The sequence below is a fragment of the Thunnus thynnus genome, chromosome 16, assembly GCF_963924715.1.
Source record: "Thunnus thynnus chromosome 16, fThuThy2.1, whole genome shotgun sequence".
NCBI lineage: Eukaryota > Metazoa > Chordata > Actinopteri > Scombriformes > Scombridae > Thunnus > Thunnus thynnus.
In genome coordinates, this window is record NC_089532.1 from 25,806,786 (window position 1) to 25,826,904 (window position 20,119).

The 20,119-nt window shown below is 40.0% G+C and overlaps 1 protein-coding gene across 1 annotated transcript in view; it reads left to right on the plus strand.

Moving 5' to 3' along the window:
* kif6 (kinesin family member 6) overlaps positions 1-20,119 on the plus strand; it is a 66,716-nt gene that overhangs the window by 23,837 nt on the left and 22,760 nt on the right. The window contains exons 10-12 of the mRNA XM_067613860.1: positions 3,106-3,209; positions 4,863-4,968; positions 9,651-9,810. Of these exons, the coding sequence (XP_067469961.1) occupies positions 3,106-3,209; positions 4,863-4,968; positions 9,651-9,810 (370 nt within the window). The remainder of the gene's footprint in view (positions 1-3,105; positions 3,210-4,862; positions 4,969-9,650; positions 9,811-20,119) is intronic.

The window sequence follows — 20,119 nt, forward strand, 5'->3', positions numbered from 1 at the left end:
CCTGTTGGCCCAAAGCTGTATGATCAAACACTGTCCTTTATTCCGCTGAAAATGCCTTAGCAGCGGAGAGTGTCGATGACTGCTTTTCCCACTTGGTGGTTTCCCATAGTTTAGCTCAGTCAGAGAGCAAGTAGGCTCCCTTAGAGTGTTTAGTGGGGAAGGTAGATGGCTGGAGTTCGGAGGCCAAGGAGCACTGAATCAAAAAAGGCTGGCAGCCGCCAGGCTCACTGGAATGGCGTTCTAGGGGAGGCACATGAGGCTCCAGAGAAACAGCATGGCGTGGAGAGGGAGGAGCTGGAGCAGGTGATTGAGGCTGAGATGGAGCGACCAGCTGCTGAGCCACTCCTGGAACTGGTCACGTTGAATGGAGAGATCTTGTAATTTACCCATCACTGAGGTGAGTTGCTGCTCATGGCGATGAGGAGTGTCTGCCTGAGCCAACAGGTCATTACTCACAGAGCCAACAGGTCATTACTCCTGGTCCATGGTGGCCAGATTGTACTGTCACAGTTCTAAGAAAAGGGACCCAAGAGCACAACTGAGGAGGCAGATGTAAAAGTAAGTCTTAGAAAAAACAGGGATACGAAAATCCAAGCAGGCAAACAAAGTACAAAGGGTCGGGCTGAGGCAAAATCCAAAAAATACAGGCAAGGTCCAAAACACGATCAGGATCAAAACAGGCAGGCAAGGAACAGAGCGCTGGAAAGCTAAGGCACATGGCACAAGGACAATCTGGCAGAGAGCAATTGGAAACATACCGGTATATATACTAGGGAGCTAACAAGAGAATGGGGAACAGGTGAGCAGGTGCATGGGGAGGAGAAGCAGGTCAGGTGATACTACTGGCGGGAAAGGCAGGCAGATGAGAGTGGCAGGGTCTGAAATGACAGCAGAATTATAACATGCATGCACAAACAACTGAATGAATGAAAGGATGAATGAGCAGACTGAAATTCAAAACCGTGACTTTTAATCATATTTTGTCAAATTCAAGCTATGGCACACTACACTTAACATGGCTTCTAATAACACAGAATGAGGGACTTACATGCTGCTTACCATCAAAACAAGGGCACATGTCAAGTGGGCTCACCTCTAACCTCAAGCTCCCGGTGTGGACCAGGAGATTTAGGATTTAATCCCACTGACAAGGTCTGTTGCATCAACAACAAAGAATGAAATATGAAAAACACTGTTAATGATGTAGATAACTGAGAGCTTGCTTTCAGAGGTGCTGAACACAAATAATGTCAAGTTACATTTTTCTTTACAACCTGGCACCTCTTGTTTTAGTAAATCATACAACTGTTCAGCGGATCAGTCAGTCAGTCTAAACTGTACATATCTCATAGTCAATGGAGCATTAAAATGCACAGCAAAGCCAAGACATCAATTTTATAGAGCTCTGTCCCATCAGAAGAGCTATTATTGTCAGGATCTAATGCCACTTCATCTATGATCTGAACTCATTAATCCTTTGGGAGCTAGGTAGGTAGACGCCTGCTAATCCCTCCCTAGACTGACACAGGGTCAGTTAGACTGACCTGTCTAGGCACAGCACCACACGCTTATCTCCAAAGATTAAAGGTTATACATCACAGAGGCCGGGGCTTGGACACATTTGTTTTCGGTGGATTCTTCTTTCATGCCTTAAATAGCTTTTTGTCATATATTCCGCCTATCTGTGTTCAGCAGGTAGAGAACGCAATACCTTGGATACACATATTAAGAAATGTATTGCTGTCAGTATTAATCAGCGGAAATATGCTTAAGGCTGTTTATAAAAACAACATCCCAATCCTGTTGTATTATCTCTCCTCTGATCATCATTTTTGACATTAATATGCATTCTAGCATTAATGCAAAGATGGCTATCTAAGTAGTTATTTAAGAAGCTATGTCTGGGCTTGGTGAGATATTTCGCTTTTTTTATATATACAGTAACCGGAGCCGCGGACAGCGGTTACTAACAGCAACCAGCCCGTTGGCTCAGTGTGCACGGCCTTAACCAAACACGTGCGGACAGACAGGAGCAGAAGGTTTTATGTGTTCTTTTTTTGCCACCGTAGCTGTTTAATGCTATTTTATGTTTTGCTTCCTGCATTTTCTCGCTGAAGCATCCAGTTGTCTGGAATCACTTAAGTTTGTCCTCAAAATACATCAGCAAGATAAGCCGCAAGATCATTTTCAGAGGGATTGTCTCATCGGCTGGCAGCAGCGAAATAGCCTCTGACTGAATGTGTTGCTTGTGTGTGTGTGTGTGTGTGTCTTTGTTTTGAACTGTATTTAAAAATGTGTTTAAAGGCATACTATGCAAGATTTTCTTAAGAAATAATGTATAGATTCATACAAAAATAATCCCTCTCAATCATCACTTATGACCCACTAGAAGTGTGTGGCGGTGTATTCATCTACAGAGACTCTGCCCTCTGCCTGTATTTTCTTATATTCTTCTTATTTGCAGTGTTCAGGACATTTCTGGGCGTCAACCTTTGAGGAGTGGGTGTGTAGCCCCCAGCCAATAACAGTGTGCAGGGTGTGAGGTCGGAATTCTGTGTCTATTTGACCAAGGGTGGGGCTGAGCTACAGACAGACACACAAACACACACACACATAAACACACACGCCAACGTGCAGAGCGGGGGAACTACAGCGGACAGGATGAATTGTGCGCTTCAGCTGTTGCATCACCAAATCCACACCAAATCCAGCAATGCAGCCCCTTCCCGCAGGACAGCAGAGGTGTGGGCGTGTTTATTTATGCTTTAGAACATAACCACCATGAAACAATCAATCAAACAAACAATTATTTCTCTGATTGATTGCTTTGTTCTCACTACCGCAGCTCACTCTCTTCATTCACCCACTCATACAGCTCGCTCGACCACTGCTGCTCTCTCTCGTTCCCTCTCTTTCTCTCTCGCTCACGCTCTCAACTCGCCCTGGTGTCGTTGAGCTGCGGAAGAGGGGCCAACTTTGAATGTCGTGTTTACAAACAGCAACTGACAAATCCTGTATAGTATGCCTTTAAGTGTTCATTTTTACAATGCGTGTACGTGCACATACAGTTGTCCTCTTACCCTGCTTTTTGTATGTGTGTTTCAGCTAATAGCACGATTGAAGAGGGAGATCCAATCTCTGAAAGAAGAGCTGGCCATGGTGACAGGAGAGCAGAGAGATGACAAGCTAACTGTGGAGGAGATCCAGAAGTATGTCTCCTTGTGTTCCTTGATTCTTCATCTCTTCTAATCAGTCATTTCCCCCATGTAACATAGATATTATGGCTTTTGATGCTTTCTCCAGATTTACAGATGACAGAAGGCAACAAACTCACTGAAAGTCCTGAGTAAATGCTCTAGAGGAGCTCACAGCAGAGGGTCACTGGTTGTACAGTATGTACTTTATGTGTGTAAAATGATGTGACCTTGCTGAGCCAGTCATCTCAGGACAGGGAGGATGGGAATACTGCTGCGCTGACCTTGTCAGCCCTCTAAGATATTTACAGTGTGCCTCAGACTTTTTTCTGGACACTAATTTGTATTTGTAATGCTAATAACCCGGAGATTCTTGAACAAATATGTTTCATGATTTATATGTATTTGGGGTTTGCTGAAAAGTGCCTACATAACTTATGCTGTTGGTTATGCATCCTTGCTGAGTTGAAGCCTCATTCACTGAGGCTTAACCAGATCTAATGCAGTTTCCCAGGACTCTGCTCCAGCCAGCACTGCTTTATTTCTGCTGCTATGCTCAAATGGCAGAGGGACCCAGCCAGTCAGGGCCAGAGTTCAGGCCAGAGGTTCCATCCAGGACTTGGCACATCGCCGCTCCAGTGCTGATGTATTTACCGCTCCTTGGCCCCCACAGTCCGCCTTTTTATTATTTCCCCTCTACCCGGGTGATTATCCTTGATTTCCCCCAGTTTGTGGTCAAACTCACACTGGGAACCTTTAATGATGTCTGTTGTGACCACATTCACTGGACACGCTGACTTTTTTGTTGCCGTTTCCTCTCCGGTTTATGCTTTGACTCATCTCCAGTGTTGAGTGATGGCACATGTCCTGGCTTATTTGTCTGTGCAGATGCACATATATCTTCAGGCATACAAATTTTTGTCTTTCCAGAATTCTGTTGTTCTGCTGCCCTCACTGCATTGTAGTGTCAGTATCAATCTCAGTTCAGCTGAAGTCAATTTTAGTATTTTTTTCTAAGTACAATATTAGCTTGTTCATTTGCGACATAACATCGCCACACACCTTGGAACAACTGTTTGGAAATGATCAAATTCTGGTGTTTGAAAGATTATGTTTTTTTCTCTTACAAAATATTGTACATGGCATTGAAGGGCATTCTCCAAAATCAAAGTTTGTATCACAAAACCACTGATGTCTCGCAGGGCCCTGAAACAAGACCGCTGCGTTTGTTTTAAGTCCTTCGTCATGTAAACCTAGCGTGTTTCTACACTGAAGACGTTACAGTGGAAAATGAAGACAGCACGTTGTCGTGCCTACATTGGATCCGTCTGGACGCTTGCCTCCTGGTCTTTTCCAGTGGCCGCTTCCAGAGCTTGAAGAACCAATGTTTGGACTATCATCTAGTGATAGTTTATCAACAGGCCGGCCCAGTGGAGCTGGAACACACGTTTAAGTAAATAGTTTTCTTTGACCAGACCCACATTTTAAACATTAGAAGCACTCCTCAAATATAGATCTTAACTGTTTGAGTGCCTGTTGAGCCAGTGCTGAGTGTGATGGAGATGGACTGTAACATGGAATGTGGCATTGGTTCAAGTTTTGGTAAGTTATTAGGTCTGTTTGTGTGTGCGTGTGTGTGTGTGTGTTTGTGTTTTTGTGTGTGATTAGGTTGGAAGAGTTAGTCAAGGCCTTTCTGGATGACCCTGATCCAGAGGTGACACTGTCATTGGGACCAGACATGAGAAAAATCCAGCACTGTTTCTCCCTGCTGAAGGTAATGTATTCACATTGGTCTCTATCTGTACAGTATCTACAGGCATGTCTCTCTGTATATACAGACGGATGACAAATTAAAGGAAAAACTAGTACAGGTCTGAATGCTTGACCCCTACAGTGAGGGGATCTGGTGGCTCTGTTATGCTATGGGGGGCATTTTGCTAGCATAGTTTGGGTCCACTTGCCCCCTTAGGGGGAAGGGTCACTGCTAATCAATACAAAGTTGTTCTGAGTCATTACCTTTATCCTATGATGACACATTTCAATCCTGATGGGAGTAGTCTCTTCCAGGATGACAATGCCCCAATTCACAGGACACGAGGAGTCACTGAATGGTTTGATGAGTATGAAAATGATGTGAATCATATGCTATGGCCTCTGGCAGGTCACAATTAAAACATATAACAGCACAATAACAAACAGTACAAAGCAAAAAACACACAAGACACCTAATACAAGATACAAAGCTAAACACAATATCACATCACATACACCCACAATGTCAACTAGAAATGACTAATGTATGATTGTCAAATTAAAAGCAAGATTATTTGTGTTCATGAGAAGACCATGAGATAAAATTTAGAGTCAGTGGTTACAGAGCTGAGTAGCTTTTAGCAGACTTTTTAATTTGGTTTTAAATGTAATGATGGAACTGCAGCTCTTCATGTCATCAGATAAGGCTGTTGACTGAGTTGTGGCCTTTACAGAGAAAGCCGCCTGCCCAAATGCAGTCCAATGAAATGGTATGGTACCATTTCATATAGAGGATATTCTGGAGGATCTAACAGAACTTATTGATTGGGTATACACAAAGTCACGAAGTGGAGGAAGGGCCATTTAAAATTTTAGAAACTAGGCACAGATTTGAAAATAATCTAAAATTCTCAGTTAAGGGTCACCCTACAGTGATGGAAATGCATTGGCTTTTTGTCCAGAGTTTTTAAGAGTTTGTTTATATAAGGACTCAAGAGATCTGATGGCTGTTTCTCCAGCCTGCCCCCAACATGTGATGCAATAAGACATATGGGGAAAAATCATAACATGCATAAATATCTTGGCTGCATCCAAAGAGAGACAGTTTCTAATATGTCTGAAATTTGCTAAATTGTACTTTATGGTTTTCACCATTTTTTAACATGTTTCTTAAAGTTCAAATTCAAGACGCATCGCAGCTGTTCTGGCAGCATCTGGTGGCCCAACACCTTACTAAGACACTTCATGTTGGTTTTTCCTTTAATTTGTCACCCGTCTGTGTATGTCTGTTCTCTCTATCCAGCAGGCATTTCTGTTATTTGTTTTTCCTTCTCCTTCGCATGACAAGATCCATCACCAATGCGAACATCTGCTGCATGTCTGACAACATATTGATATTATCAGCTCAGGTCGCTCGAGTTCATTTCAAATCAAGTTATATTTCTGTGAGTAAGTGCCTGGTTTTATCTGGTTACTATAACAGTGACTGGAAGACAAAAAAATAAACCCACTGACCGATCATTTTCTCTAAATAGCTTCCCTTACCGACCTTTCCTGGGAGATTACATTGCTTTTGAATTAACCAAAGTTTCTTGTTTTTTGTTCTGAAGATGGTTAATACCTGTTGGTATTGTAGATTGTTACTTTCACATCCAACTGCATTGATAGAATTTTATCACCTTATTTTCTCAGAAAAAAGCTGATGACCCTATCTTATCTTAGCTGATCCTATCCTCATGTCTAACCTCAGTCCAACTGGAAATCTTATTCCCAGTTAATTCTAGTCATTAACAATCAGTGACTACACATTTTTATCTTCACAAAATCTCAAAGACATTTTGATGTCTGACTTTAGCTTGGCTAGAAAGTGAAAGTTCCAACGATGATGAGTTTTATCCACAACAGTTGATTTTCCCACAGACTGACTTAAAGGGAAAATGCGATATTTTTCAACCTGGACTCTATTTTCCCATCATTTTGTGTCTAAGTGACTAATGGTGACAAAAAGTTTTGAATTTGTTCCAGTATTGAGCAAGAGCGCTTCAGCCTCAGACACGAAACAGGCTGCAATGTAATCCTTGGGGGCAATTGTGCCCGTCAATGTACGTCCACTAAAAGTGCTTGTTTTCGCCACTGACAGGCTCAGACTGTTATTATAAGGGTCTGACAATGAAAGTAAACACAGGAACTAGCCGCATGTAGCAGCTTTTTCTGCAGGGTCTGATCTATTGCTGCAAACGGATTTACAGCGTTTATAAAACGTTATTGTCCTGGAGACTGTTTCATCTCCACAGAATCAACTGGATGAAAAAAACGTGGCTCGCTGGACCAAACGTAGTGTCACACGGTAAGATTTCAACACATAACTGTGTGAAAATTACAGTATGTAAGTCACCCACATCTTCATCCGTGCATGTCGGTTTGTTTACACGTGCAGTATGAGGCTGACTCACTGTGGTTGGATTGTAAGGAAACTAAAAAGTTAGCCATAATGCTGCTACGGACGGCTAGTTTATGTGTTTACTTTCGTTGTCAGGCATTTATAATAATAATCTGATTCTGTCAGTGGCAAAAACAAGCAGTTTTAGTTAACATACTTTGACAGTGCGCAATTGCCCCCAAGGATTACATTACAACCTGTGTCATGGCTGCTGGCCGGCGCTCTCGCTCAATGCTGGACCAATTTCAAAAAATTTTGTCCCCATTAGTCACTTAGACTCAAAATGATGGGAAAATAGGGTTTCCCTTTAAGTCTAGACGTTTGGTGTTTTCCAAGTATTTGCCATCTAATTAGATGGAAGGTGTGATGTTGACACGCAGTCATTAATATGTGTGTTTGTGTTTGCATGGCAGCTAAAAGACTAAGACAAGACATACCTAGACATAACACAAAGGACTGCACTCTTTTTTTCTCCAGTATGTCAATGCAGTTTCTCTGCAATAAAATGGTAACACAAATCAGGCCTGAAATAATGAGTTGATTGATTGATTAGTTGATGAATGGAAAATGGTGATTTTGAAAATCAATTTTTCAGTCAAGTAAATTTTGCTCCAAACCTTTTCTGGTTCCAGTTTGTCAAACATGAGAATTTGCTGCTTGTCTCGTATTATTATAAATTGAATATCTTTTTCACAATTTACTGACATTTTACAGATAAAGCGATTGATCGGTTATTTGAGAAAATAATAGATAGATGAATCAATAATGTAAAAAAATCTCTAGTGTCAGGCATAATATATACAAAATTCTTAAATTAAGCCTGTGTAGTAATCTGTTATTACTCTGTTAGTATTAATATTTTCATGTTCCCATCATGATAAAACACAAAGTTTAGACAAAATAGCAAACACTGTGTTATATTAAAAAGATCATTTTTTTCTTGGTCAGTAAAGAATTTTATTTTGTTTGTATTTGGGAAATGATACTTAGACTGAAGTAACCACCTGGATGAGTTATTGCAATTAAGTCAAGTTTGTGTTTCCTGTATTTTTTTTATATAATTGTGGTGTTTGGACATCATTTTAGTTTTGGGTCTGTACCCAATCAACTGACAATTTGTCATGGCGACTGCCGTGCAAAAAAGTTTGCAATTGTATGTTGTTTACAAATGTTTGGAGAAAACACTTATTCTTAAAAATGTTGTTTTGGAGAAAGAATGGTTATAGAACTTATTGAACATTTCTCAAACAGCAGCCGGTGACCCACTGCGGCTAAATGAGCGCAGGGAAAACACTGCAGCGCTCCCTCTGTTCCTGGGCTCTCGTTCGGTTGGAGTTGGAGCAGCCACTAGAAGCAGTTCCAGATCCCACTTGAATGTCTGTTTATCTCTCCTTCAGTTTGTTATGATCCGCAAACTCTATCTCCTGTTCAGTTTACATTCCTCTGAGCATCACCCCAGTCACACTCCAGTGATTCTGTAGCAATTTAGATCTGGTTTGAATTTAATTTCTTTCTTTCTTTGTTCTTTTTGGTGGCTAGCTCTTTCATGCTCAACTCTCTGCTTGTCCTGCATGTCTGCAGCCTTAGATACACTGTGTGACCAGCACTATATGTTCTCACACTCTCCAGTGATGACATGGAATAGAAAGGTTATTTTACAAACCTCAAGTATCGTCTTCAGCGTGCCTCCATATGTATCCCGAAAACTTTCTAGGACCAGACTCAACCCTCTTCTGTACTTTTCTCTTCTATTGTATCTTCTCCATGTGGGAAAAACTCCAATCCTTTAACATGTTTCCCACCTGTTTGTAGAGCTGGAATATCATTGAAATTTTAGAGTTATATTGCAGACAGGGAAAAGGAGGGAACTTAAGTAATGTTCAGGGAATATCATGGAATTTAGAGGAGCATCACTTTCCAGGATAATACCACAATGTATTTTCCAGCTTGTTTACATTCATGGCAATTAGATGGTTGTTTATACTGCGGATGTATTTCTGAACAGCAGAATGAGGGAAGTAGGCCGCTTTCTCCCATAAAACCTTTATCAGCTCAAAACAACTTCTACTGTTGTCATGGAGATGTCATTTTTTTACATCCTGTTTTAAAGCATATACAGTAACTACACGCCACTTACTGTAAATACATCATTTGACTGAATGCAATCCTCAGCAGTCAGTTTGGACATCCAGATTTTCTATCTGGAAAAAAAATGAAATGTTTTTTGCAACTCAACAATATTTCTTTTCTTGTTTTTTATACAGATAATGATCCTGGACAAGCAGGGTAGAGGAAACAGGTGCAGTGATGGACAGGCGTCACCAGCAGTAATAGTGAAGGAAGGAGAAATTCAAGATAATCACCGCAGTGCAGCAGAAGTGACCAAATTAAAGGAGATGCTGACGCAACGTGATAACGAGATCAGTATCCTTTGACATGGTGAAGCCAAATGAATTTAGCTCCAACTAGTGCAGTGCCCTTTCGAAACATGCCTGTTCAGAGCGGGCTGATTGCTTATTATTTCTCAAGAACCACATATATACATATATATATATGTATCAACTGACAAACGTATTAATTAAAACAATAAGGATTTCATTAATTAAATGGTTTTAATCCAGACAGAGATTTCACCAGTGAGACTAAACTGAGGTTGAACCGTAGAAGCAATTTACAGCCTTCCATTGGTTGATTCTGCTACCAATCAAACATATCTGCGCTCTTATTGGGTAGTTTTACTGCCTCCGCCTGTTTTTTCCTCCTGTGCGCTGAATTCACTCGCCCTCTCTCTCTTTTCTCTTGTGTTTTTTAAAATGAGTCAGGAAACCTACAACAAAGCCTAACTTTTAACATTATCAAACGAAGAGAGATGTCGTCCCCTCGTCTCTCTCATGACAGGGTTGTACAGCTCTGATCATGAAGTGCAATCGCAGACACCATAAGCCCCACCACGCCGCTGCAAAGCACAGCGTCTGATCGCTTGTTTATTCAGAGTTTAAGTTTATTAATATAAATCATGCCGTGTGTCCAAATTCCACCAAATTTGACACTGCACTCCCTTTGTTCCCCAACCATATACCTGCCAAGTGTGGAGTCAATCGGACAAACGGTTCAAGAGATTTGCAAAGGACACACAGACGCACAGACAGAGATTCTTTCCTTTAGTAGATAAATTAAAAGACTATATTGAGTTTTTGTGAGTTTAGTCTAGAAGTTAAATTGGACAATATGAGATAATAAACATGTGTCACACACTCTGTGTCTGCGTGCTTTAGTGTACATTAGGTTATATAACTGTAGGTCATTCACCCTTTTCTAAACCAAATAAAATGTTTTTTCTATGGTTTATAGATTCACACCTTACTTAACAAAAAGAATAAGTCTGTTATTGGCTAAAGGCTAAAAAAACATAAACAGTCTGGCTCACTTTCTGTTTGTCTAGTGGGAAGAGAGATTCCTGCCACAGAACTGACATTACTGTTGTTAAACTTAATGACAGTTTTATCATTCCCCTGAACAAGTCTGTAAGGTTTAGATACATTAATACATAAAATTAGAAGTGCTTGTCTAAGATAGTGCTAGAGTCCCCAACCATTTCTCTGGATGCTCATATATTAGCTCTACAGCAAACACATACTGTATACTGTAGCAAACAGAGAGGATTTAAATGCCACTACTTTCATGGCATTCTTGTATGGTCTATAAAACATCAGATGAATGAAAAATGTTGACCACAATATACTAGAGCACATGGTGATGTCTTCAAATGTATTGATTTGTCTTGGCTACAACACTTAATCAATTAAGCATTCCTTACTAATCATCACCTTACCAAAAATGCAATGTTATATAATAATTGATCAATTCATTGTTGCAGCTCTACATTTTTGATAAGGTGATGGGTCAAACATCCCAAATACCCAATACCCCAATACTTAGACCGACAGTGTGACAAAACATTGTCGACAATGTTATTTACAGAACAGCTTCACCTGATCCTGTTTGCTAAACCTGTTCTGTTCTGGGTTGGTTCACACCTAACTTATTGTCTTTTGTGTAGCACAATATAGTGTACCGCTGGGTGCACAGGTGGTGTAGGAATAAAGTTCCTGTCCACCTCCACAGAGACCCTTGATTTGATTCCCTGTAGCAGTACCTTGGGCTTATTGCTATGAATTTAAGGCGACATGTATTCTGGTCCTTTTCACTGCACCGATGACTCCATGGCACACAGTGTATCAAAGAGGAAGCGTACTGCAGTCTATATCCTCCCCAGATGAACAATGGAGTTAACAGAGACAAGGATGGCAGATCATAGGGAACTGGCATTCCAAAGTGGGATAAAATAGGAGAAATCCCCCAAAACAAATTGAGTAAGGTAGGTTTCAACACAAACTTAAAATTGTGTCTGCGTCCAGCCTCACAGTTTAATCACAGATACTGTTGATAGTAAAATCTTCATTAGCAGAAAGCTATTCATCCTAAAGTAAACCTGCCTCTGTTATTGCAGGATTGGATTACAGAGCCTCTGCAAACACATGAATTATGAAATGTAAGTAGTCTTGCATTCATCACCAGTCCCCCAAAATACACATGCAATGTTGTTTTAATGTGTATGCTCAGATATATCTTCATCTAATGACTGCAGTTAATCATAATTACTATTAATCATAATTATGGTATTTGAGCTTGAATATGATATTTCTAATGGCTTTATGGGATTATTCTTCCCTCAACCCATCTTGTTGCGGCTTGTCATTAGATCACAGCACATTAGTTGGAAAATTGAGATGGCTTCTTGATTATTTAGCCACAAAACCTCAGCTCTCCAAAATAAATAGAATATTATCATGCAGATATTTGACCGTAGTATTTCTTGGACCAAGTATGTGTAATAGGAATGTAACGATACTTCGTGAGATAGTAAATTTGCGATACAAATATGTGATGATTCAATTTGGTGAGATGAAAAATGTTAACGATAATTGCGATGCTCTTTTTAAACAGCAGCGCACTATCTACTTTTGAATTTGCAGCATTTTAGTTTCCTTTAGTCAGAAAATGAAAAATGTGAGAAGATAACAGACAAGACAAAAACAGTGTGCAAATATTGTGAGAGAACGATGAACTACCCAAATAGCACTACTAACATGATGCAGCATGTAAAACAGCACCATAGTGAGAAGCTCTGGTCACCACTGCCTGAGCGAAAAGAATTACTAAAAGGCCAAACCATGCTGACAAGCGGATTTGCAACCCAAAAAGATTGTGAGGTGCATTGATGTGTTCATGGCAAGAGATATGAGGCCGTTTTGCGTGGGATTTTGGCTATTGGTCAACACATTGGAGCCCAAATACTGCATTCCATCATACCCGCACTTTAGTCAGTTTGTAATGCCAGCGCTTTACAAGGAAACAAAATCAAAGGTGGTTCAGACCCTCAGAGAGGCAGATAGCAATTACTACAGACAGCTGGACCTCCAGAGCTACCCAGAGTTATCTTATAATCACAACCCATGTGATCACCAGTGAGTGGGAAATGGCGAGTTCTGAAAACATTGTGAATGTCCACAGATCTCAGCTTCTGCCTGAAAATGTAGATGTGCTGATATTCCTTTAAAAAGTATGTAAATTCCAAGCTAGGAACACGGGCCAAGCCTTAGTTTGTTCATTTGAAGAGATTTCCTTTGTTTGTATTATTCATTTGTTTATTTGATTTGGGATTTGTTTTAAATTCCATTTATTTCAATATATTTTCAGTTTCACTTTTACAAAGAAAATGAAGTATGCTTTGTTTTGCATAGTTTATACCCTTCCTCTTTAATATGATAAAGATAAGATATAATATATTTTGTAGATTTGTCTGATGAATAAAGCAATCTTTTTCAGTCATAATTTGTATTCAACCTCATTTTGTTAAAAATCGTGAGAAAATCATGTCGTGAATTGTATCGAATCGTGAGTTGAGTGTATTGTTACATCCCTAACGTGTAATGTGAAATCCTTTAGATTTTACCTCTCAAAATGACATAGACAGGTTTTCACATGTTTTGGCCAGTCATGCACATGCTTTGCCAACCATGTTGCCTTCATGTTCTTTCATTGTGAAGTTTGTATATAATGTTACAGTAGCCTAAACTGTCAATCCCTCAGTCAGGGTGGTCTGTCTGCAGCATGTAACACTATAGTTTGGGTAGATCAACCCTGTAGGGGTGACATCATTTCCAGCTAGAGCCCATAACTATCTAGATTCAGACCATCTCTACAACTTAATCTTGTATCCGCTAGCTAATCACCGTGCTTTCCATGTCTGTGTAACTGCCCCACCTCCTCAAGGCTACCCTGCTAAAACAGTTACTGGGAGCCATGGATTCCTTTTCTACAGCCCCACTGTTCCCAGACTGACACTGAGTCCTCACAGGCTTAATTATGAGAGAATTCCCTATAAAACAAAAGGGTGTATCCCTACCCACTGCCCCTGTGTGCTACCATGCATGGGTGACTCTACATGGGAGTGGGGCACCTGGTAACGCTTAGCTGACTCTGCTAGAGTGATGACACATCCACCACTAGCGTGATGATAGAGCAACAAGGAGAACAAAACAATCAAACACTGCTGCCTTTTAAGAGTAACAGAGCACAAGCATTTGTTTTGTGGGAAAAATGCTTCTGTCCTATCAATCTACAGTAAATTTCAAAGTGGAGCTATGATGGAGAAATGTATCCCATCCCTTCTAATTATGACATTCAACTGCATTTGACCACTTTTTCACCCATAGGAAGTTAGAAAATTGAGCCTGAAAGGTTAACACTATGATAAGCAAACATGTTGTGAAAACATTAATTTGGTAGCAGGTTACTGTTTAGTAGTGAACTCTGTCTTGCACATTTTACCCACATGATATCTGGGTATTGACACTCAGATGTTTCAGTTCCAATGCCATTTGGAACATCAAACATGAGCTTCCATAGCGCAACTTTGAAGTAAAAATAATTTGATTTAGATTTGTGTTGTTTTTTTATTTATTTGTTTTTCTCAGGCAAAATTCCACATGATGCAGGTTAGCATACAAACAGATCGAACATACAGTGGCATGAACACAGCCAAACTAACCATCCAACTTATTGTATATCCTCATACTGTTGAGTACCTGAGACAACAAGCACTTGCAAATTGTGGCGTAGGATTTGGATTTCATAGTATTTGAGTTATTAAAACTTACCACAGGAACATTTTTTATATCTCATTGCATGTGCATGTACCATAAAGAGGCTTGACAACAGTAAGCTGTTAATTAATTTAATTTTCCAATTGAAGTGGAACAGGGATATACAGTGGTTTGATGGCAGTGACCCAGGGTCATAAAGTGGAAAAAACTCAATTTTAAGGTACAAAAGATGAAAAGTAGTGCTCACAACTAGCAGAGTATTCAGTTTTATTTTCTCTTGGCTCACTTGTGCTGGTGAATGTATCCAAGACGGATTTGGCTAATACTAAATCATAATTGCAATAGTGATAAGGTGCAGGCGTTAACATTATGTTTACTGCACTGGCAAAGGTTTCCTGGATTCCCTTAACAACTCTGGCCATTGTTCAGTATGATTCAGATTTCCCCACAATCAAAATAATGCCATAAAATGTATTGCTCAACGACACTAGTCTCCTCCTCTTCCTCGAGTTCAAAAAAACCCTCTGGTGCTTATAGTTGTAGTAGTTTATGTACTGTGTTAGGGATATTATTTTTTAAGAAAATCTCATCTCTATAGAGGTAATAGAGTTGGCAGTTTTGGTCAGCCAGAGAAATATATGGACATCCACTAGATAAAATTTGATACAGACATTTGTGGCTCCCAGACAGTAGATCCTAATGACTTTGGTATTCCGCTGCTTTCATGTAGTTTCACGAGCAGGTTGACATTTTCTGCTTTATTGGTCGGGAAAGGCTGGGGATAAAATAGGTTAGTAAGCATGGGAACCTTGCTTTGGGTTGTTCTGTGAATTCTACTCCAACATTCCAACACATTTAATGCTTTAAGCCCTTGTGAACTGTCACGATCGGAAAGTTGCATTTGAATATCTCTGGGACTGAACAAGCTAATCATCATTACTGGTCCAATTATGGTGGTCATGACTATACAGATGTTTTACCTAGTGGGACAATCAATGCAGAACTCGAGGTTTCATTGTTTGCTAGTTTTCAGTCACTCGATTGTTACTTTGTGAGTGAGCTGTGTAGCTCATCCAGACTAGGTTTTTTGAAAACTTTTCACCTTTAAATCAACTTAGGTTTGCGTCCAGCTGCAAACTTCTTTTGCATATATGGAAATGGCCCAAATGGGTCTTTTTACAGACTAAACATGTTAAAATGTAGTGTTTCCAAAGGTTGACTAAACACATACCTAAATCATTTTGTTTTAAATGATTTGAACTAGGGAGGGGATACATTTTTTAAAAGTTAGATATAGGGACTCACCTAGTGCTCTGTTTACACAAGCATTGACAGCACTGGCATGTTTGGTGTCTGGTGGACAGCAGCTACCATTTAGATTTTTTGGCTGGATTGGCCACGGACGGATCATAGACTGCATAAAAATAAGGCGTAGCCGCTGTTTCCGGTTTAACAGCACCATGCTGGGCAGGTAACAGGTGTGTTTACGGTGTGTGCTCCGAAAGACGTCGTGGCGCTGATGGACTGTCAGCCTTGGATGCTAATCCTACATAAACATATGGATGAGACAATATGTTTACAGGCATCTGCAGAGATAGATGAAAGAGCAGAGAGAATTAATACATAATTAGAATGGTTATAATTCAAATGAAAATAAGCTTGTTCTCAAATCAAACATCCCAAGATATGAGTGGAAAGTATTGTTCTTGCAGCTGCATTTATACCCTTTTTTTTTTTTTAACTCAAATGTTGCTTGACCATCTCATGTGATGCTACTTCAGTACACTTAAGCAATAAATGTTAGTGGGACCACTACAGAAAATTGCAGATAAATATTTAATATGTGCAGTGCAGGGTGATATGTGGGTGATATGTCTTGTTTCATATCACCCTACACTGCACATTGTGTAAGTCCAATAAGGAGAGATGAATCGGAAGTGTATAACAATATTAATTGATAGCGACAGAAAGATTTTAGAGTGTGAAGCATCTGCATAAAGCGTAGGCCCTTTTGAAGATAGGAGATAAACAGGATCCCCCTGGAGTCTAGATGCTGTTGGTGGTGGAGTATAGAGCCAGCAGGTTGTTGATGACCTTTGGACAAGTCTCCCTGGATATCATGGAGGTCATGGTGGTGATGGGGAGGAGGTGGGTTGCACAATAGTAGGTCTGAAAGACAAAATGGCAGAATTGCAGTGATATTTAAAGAATGGCATCTGGGGACTGATTGGCTTGAGAAATAGGGGCAGAAAGATCATTGGTGATGGTCAGAATTGTGAATGAAGGGATTTTTAACAGTGTGGGAAAGTGGATGTGACAGAGAGAAATATAACAGGAGGAAATAGCAATGTTCACCCATAGTGAAATAAAGGAGGAAGACGAGGGACGTGATTTTCCATCTTGAAATTTTGCCAAAGCTTCATTAACTGACCCTGAACTCTAATTTGTGAAGTATCCAAACCAACTGTGGTATTTTATCATTGGAAACATTATAGAGCATACAAATGTGAAGTCATTCACAAAAAAATGTTGTTTTTTTGGGGGGAAGGGGCATCATTGACATTGATTAGTCAATTCATTTGTTCATGCATTTCTGTCATCTGTTTTAGCTATTTTTATGTGTCCTTTGATCACCTCTGTAAAGCCCAGTGCCGATGCTGATCAGAGGTCACTTATTACAGGTCTCATGTCCTTGTCAGGGTCTGTTTAATGTGTGCGTATTGTCAAGCTCAGCCTCATGGAGAGCCAGAGTGGAAGACTATAAGATATGGCACACATGTCTGAGTATTATTTTCTGTTCCCAGAGCTGTAATAGTGGTCACTTCAAGTGTCAACACAAGCTGCATCAGAGAATTGCAAATTTGATTTCAAAGCTCCAAAGAGGCTGGATGCACAATTGTTTAATGCTTTAGTGCATCTTAGAGGAGGTACAACATATGTAATCACTTTGTAAATCATCATATAAATAGCATGGGCACTCTTATTATCCAAGTTAATATTTGAATGCCTGAATTGTTCATTACACCCCAAAATACGAATGTAAATTAGAAACAGATATTTTTTGCTATTCTTGGAGCCTTATCAGTAAAGAGGCTACTGTACAAATTGTTCAGTTAGTCCTGAGTGTGTCGCTAGAGAAAAGATCATGGGGTCATTAAAATTATGAGGGTTCATCCACTCAGCAGTGTGAATGTGTTCAGCAAATGTCATGGAAATCTGTCAGACTATCACATAGGCAAAGCTGATATCTTGACCTTAGGGTGGCAAAGGGGGTTTACCAGAAACATTAGGATTTCACCTCTGGAGGACAGGAATACATTCCCAACTTCATGTTAATCCAGCCGGTGCATGATAAAATATTCTGTAATGGATTACTTTTTAAGAGGAAATTTTGAGCTGATAGTGGCTATAGACAAAAGGTCAAGGGTTCAAAAAATGACGCTCCTATCGGCAAGACATCATTCATCTCTGTACCTTCCAAAACTGTTCCAAATCACTGTTGAACTAAACTAAAGGCATTTGCTGTTCTTGCACCATTATGGTCAAGGATTGGTTTGGTTTAGGCCCAAAAACAATTTGTTTAGGGAAAGGTAAAGATTGTGTTTTAGGTTTAAATATTTACCTAGTAGAGGTTGGGGTACCATCATGGCCATGGTTAAAAGAAACCAACGTTGTCTTTCTGAAGGGAACAGGGACAAACAGTGGTCTCAACCCCGACCTCCTCCCTATGCGGACTTTGTGGCTCCATAACAATGTTAAACTCTTTCTTCCTTTTCTCATGAAGGACAAGATTCAGAATTCATACAGCTGTGAGAAGGCCTTGTCACTTGAACATAAATATATATTATTATTGGGCATTTTGCTGAAAAGACTGATGTTGTTTGTCTTGGGAGAACAGTCTTGGTGGTTGTCAAGACTTCATGCTCTGAGCCAAAGTGTTGGAAACACAGATGGTCAGACTGGCACTGACTGATCGGCACACATCAGTGCGGGGAAAAACATGGTAATGAATAGAGACCGGAAGCCTTTACCAGAAGATGCTGGTTCAGATTCCTTTGATTAGAAGACATTAGTAGATTTGCTATTAGTGGCTTCACTCCAAAAATAGAATAATAGTGTCTGTCTGTTCTAGGTACCCATCTTGCTCAAACCTTCCTCCGATACTGCAATTGTAATCTAGCATCTTAAAAGGAGGACAAAAAGTTCTTTGTTTAATTTTTGTAACTTGAAATTGGAGCAGTTTGTGGCACCACTGAGATTGGCATTGCACCTTTGCCAGCTGTGGTAATTTTAAAGGCATTTTCTTTATTTCCTGTGATGTCTGCTTTATTGGACAGCATAATAGAGAGTGACAAGAAAGATGAGAAGGAGAGATTGAATGCACATCATGAGCTGAGTTCGACCACAGCATTTTGAGCGCATGGCATGTGAAGCAGCCCACAGATCTGTCGTGCAACCCCCAAGAGAAATTTTCATCATATACTAGAAGTCTATGATGGTGTTCAGCATAAATGAAGATATCAGATGCCAGAGATCTCAATAATGGAAAAACCTGGTGAACAACAGTCTGAAGTAGTGACTTGTGTGAAACAATGACATAGGACCCACAGAAACAGTCATATTTCTCTGTAAAAGTTGGCTTCTATAGGTCATTTGGAATTGTGTCGGGTTTAGATTTTGGCAGTTTTTAGAGGACTGCATGGTTGGTTTCATTGGAAACTGTAATTGGAGATGTGGTTCCTTCATGTTATTGTTCCCCCTGACATACCCTTTGTATTGCCTGACAGGAATATAAATTAGCTTATCTAGCTCCTTCAAAAATACAGCCATTCATCATCCAAAATAATGACATTCTGACTTTTTTTTTTTCTTTGAACATCCTAAATTATCTGCTGACCACCACAGTTTCAGTCTGGCCACAGCTAGACGTCTGCTAATCTCATGGTAGGAACATGCTTGAGGAACAGACTAATGTGTTGACTCTAAATTATGGGTTGTTAGTAGGCCATCAAACACACTTCCATTCATAGTGGAAAAGCAGGCAGATAGGGCAGGAGCTGAATGAATATTTCATGAGACTGTAATGTTTTATTCATACAGGTAATGTATACAAAGATCAAAACTAAAGGTTGGAAGCACACTTACTAGAGGAATAACTTAGGAAAGCTTTAGCTTTTCACCTGCTACCCCATGACAAGCTTTGATGTCTCGCTTTCTGTTTACAATCGTAAAAGCAATCTTGGCAACTGACTGTAAAATGTCTTGATCATGTTTTTCTTTACACAGGTTTCCCATGCAATACTAGTTCATACAATTACAGTTTTCCCTCAATCAGCAAAAAATCATCTACTTTCTCACCAGTAGTGGTAACATCAATGAGCTCCTGTCACTCTACAATCCTACAAGTGGTGTGCTGAAGCGTAGCAACCAGGTGTCAATTTGATAATCAAATTAGAAAGCGTCGAACGAATCTATGCTCTGCTGTATTTCTGTATGCTCTGCTTTTTTTTTTTTTTTTTTTTAAATATGTGAGGCCAGCTGAAAGCAGTTTGAGTAGGAGGCAG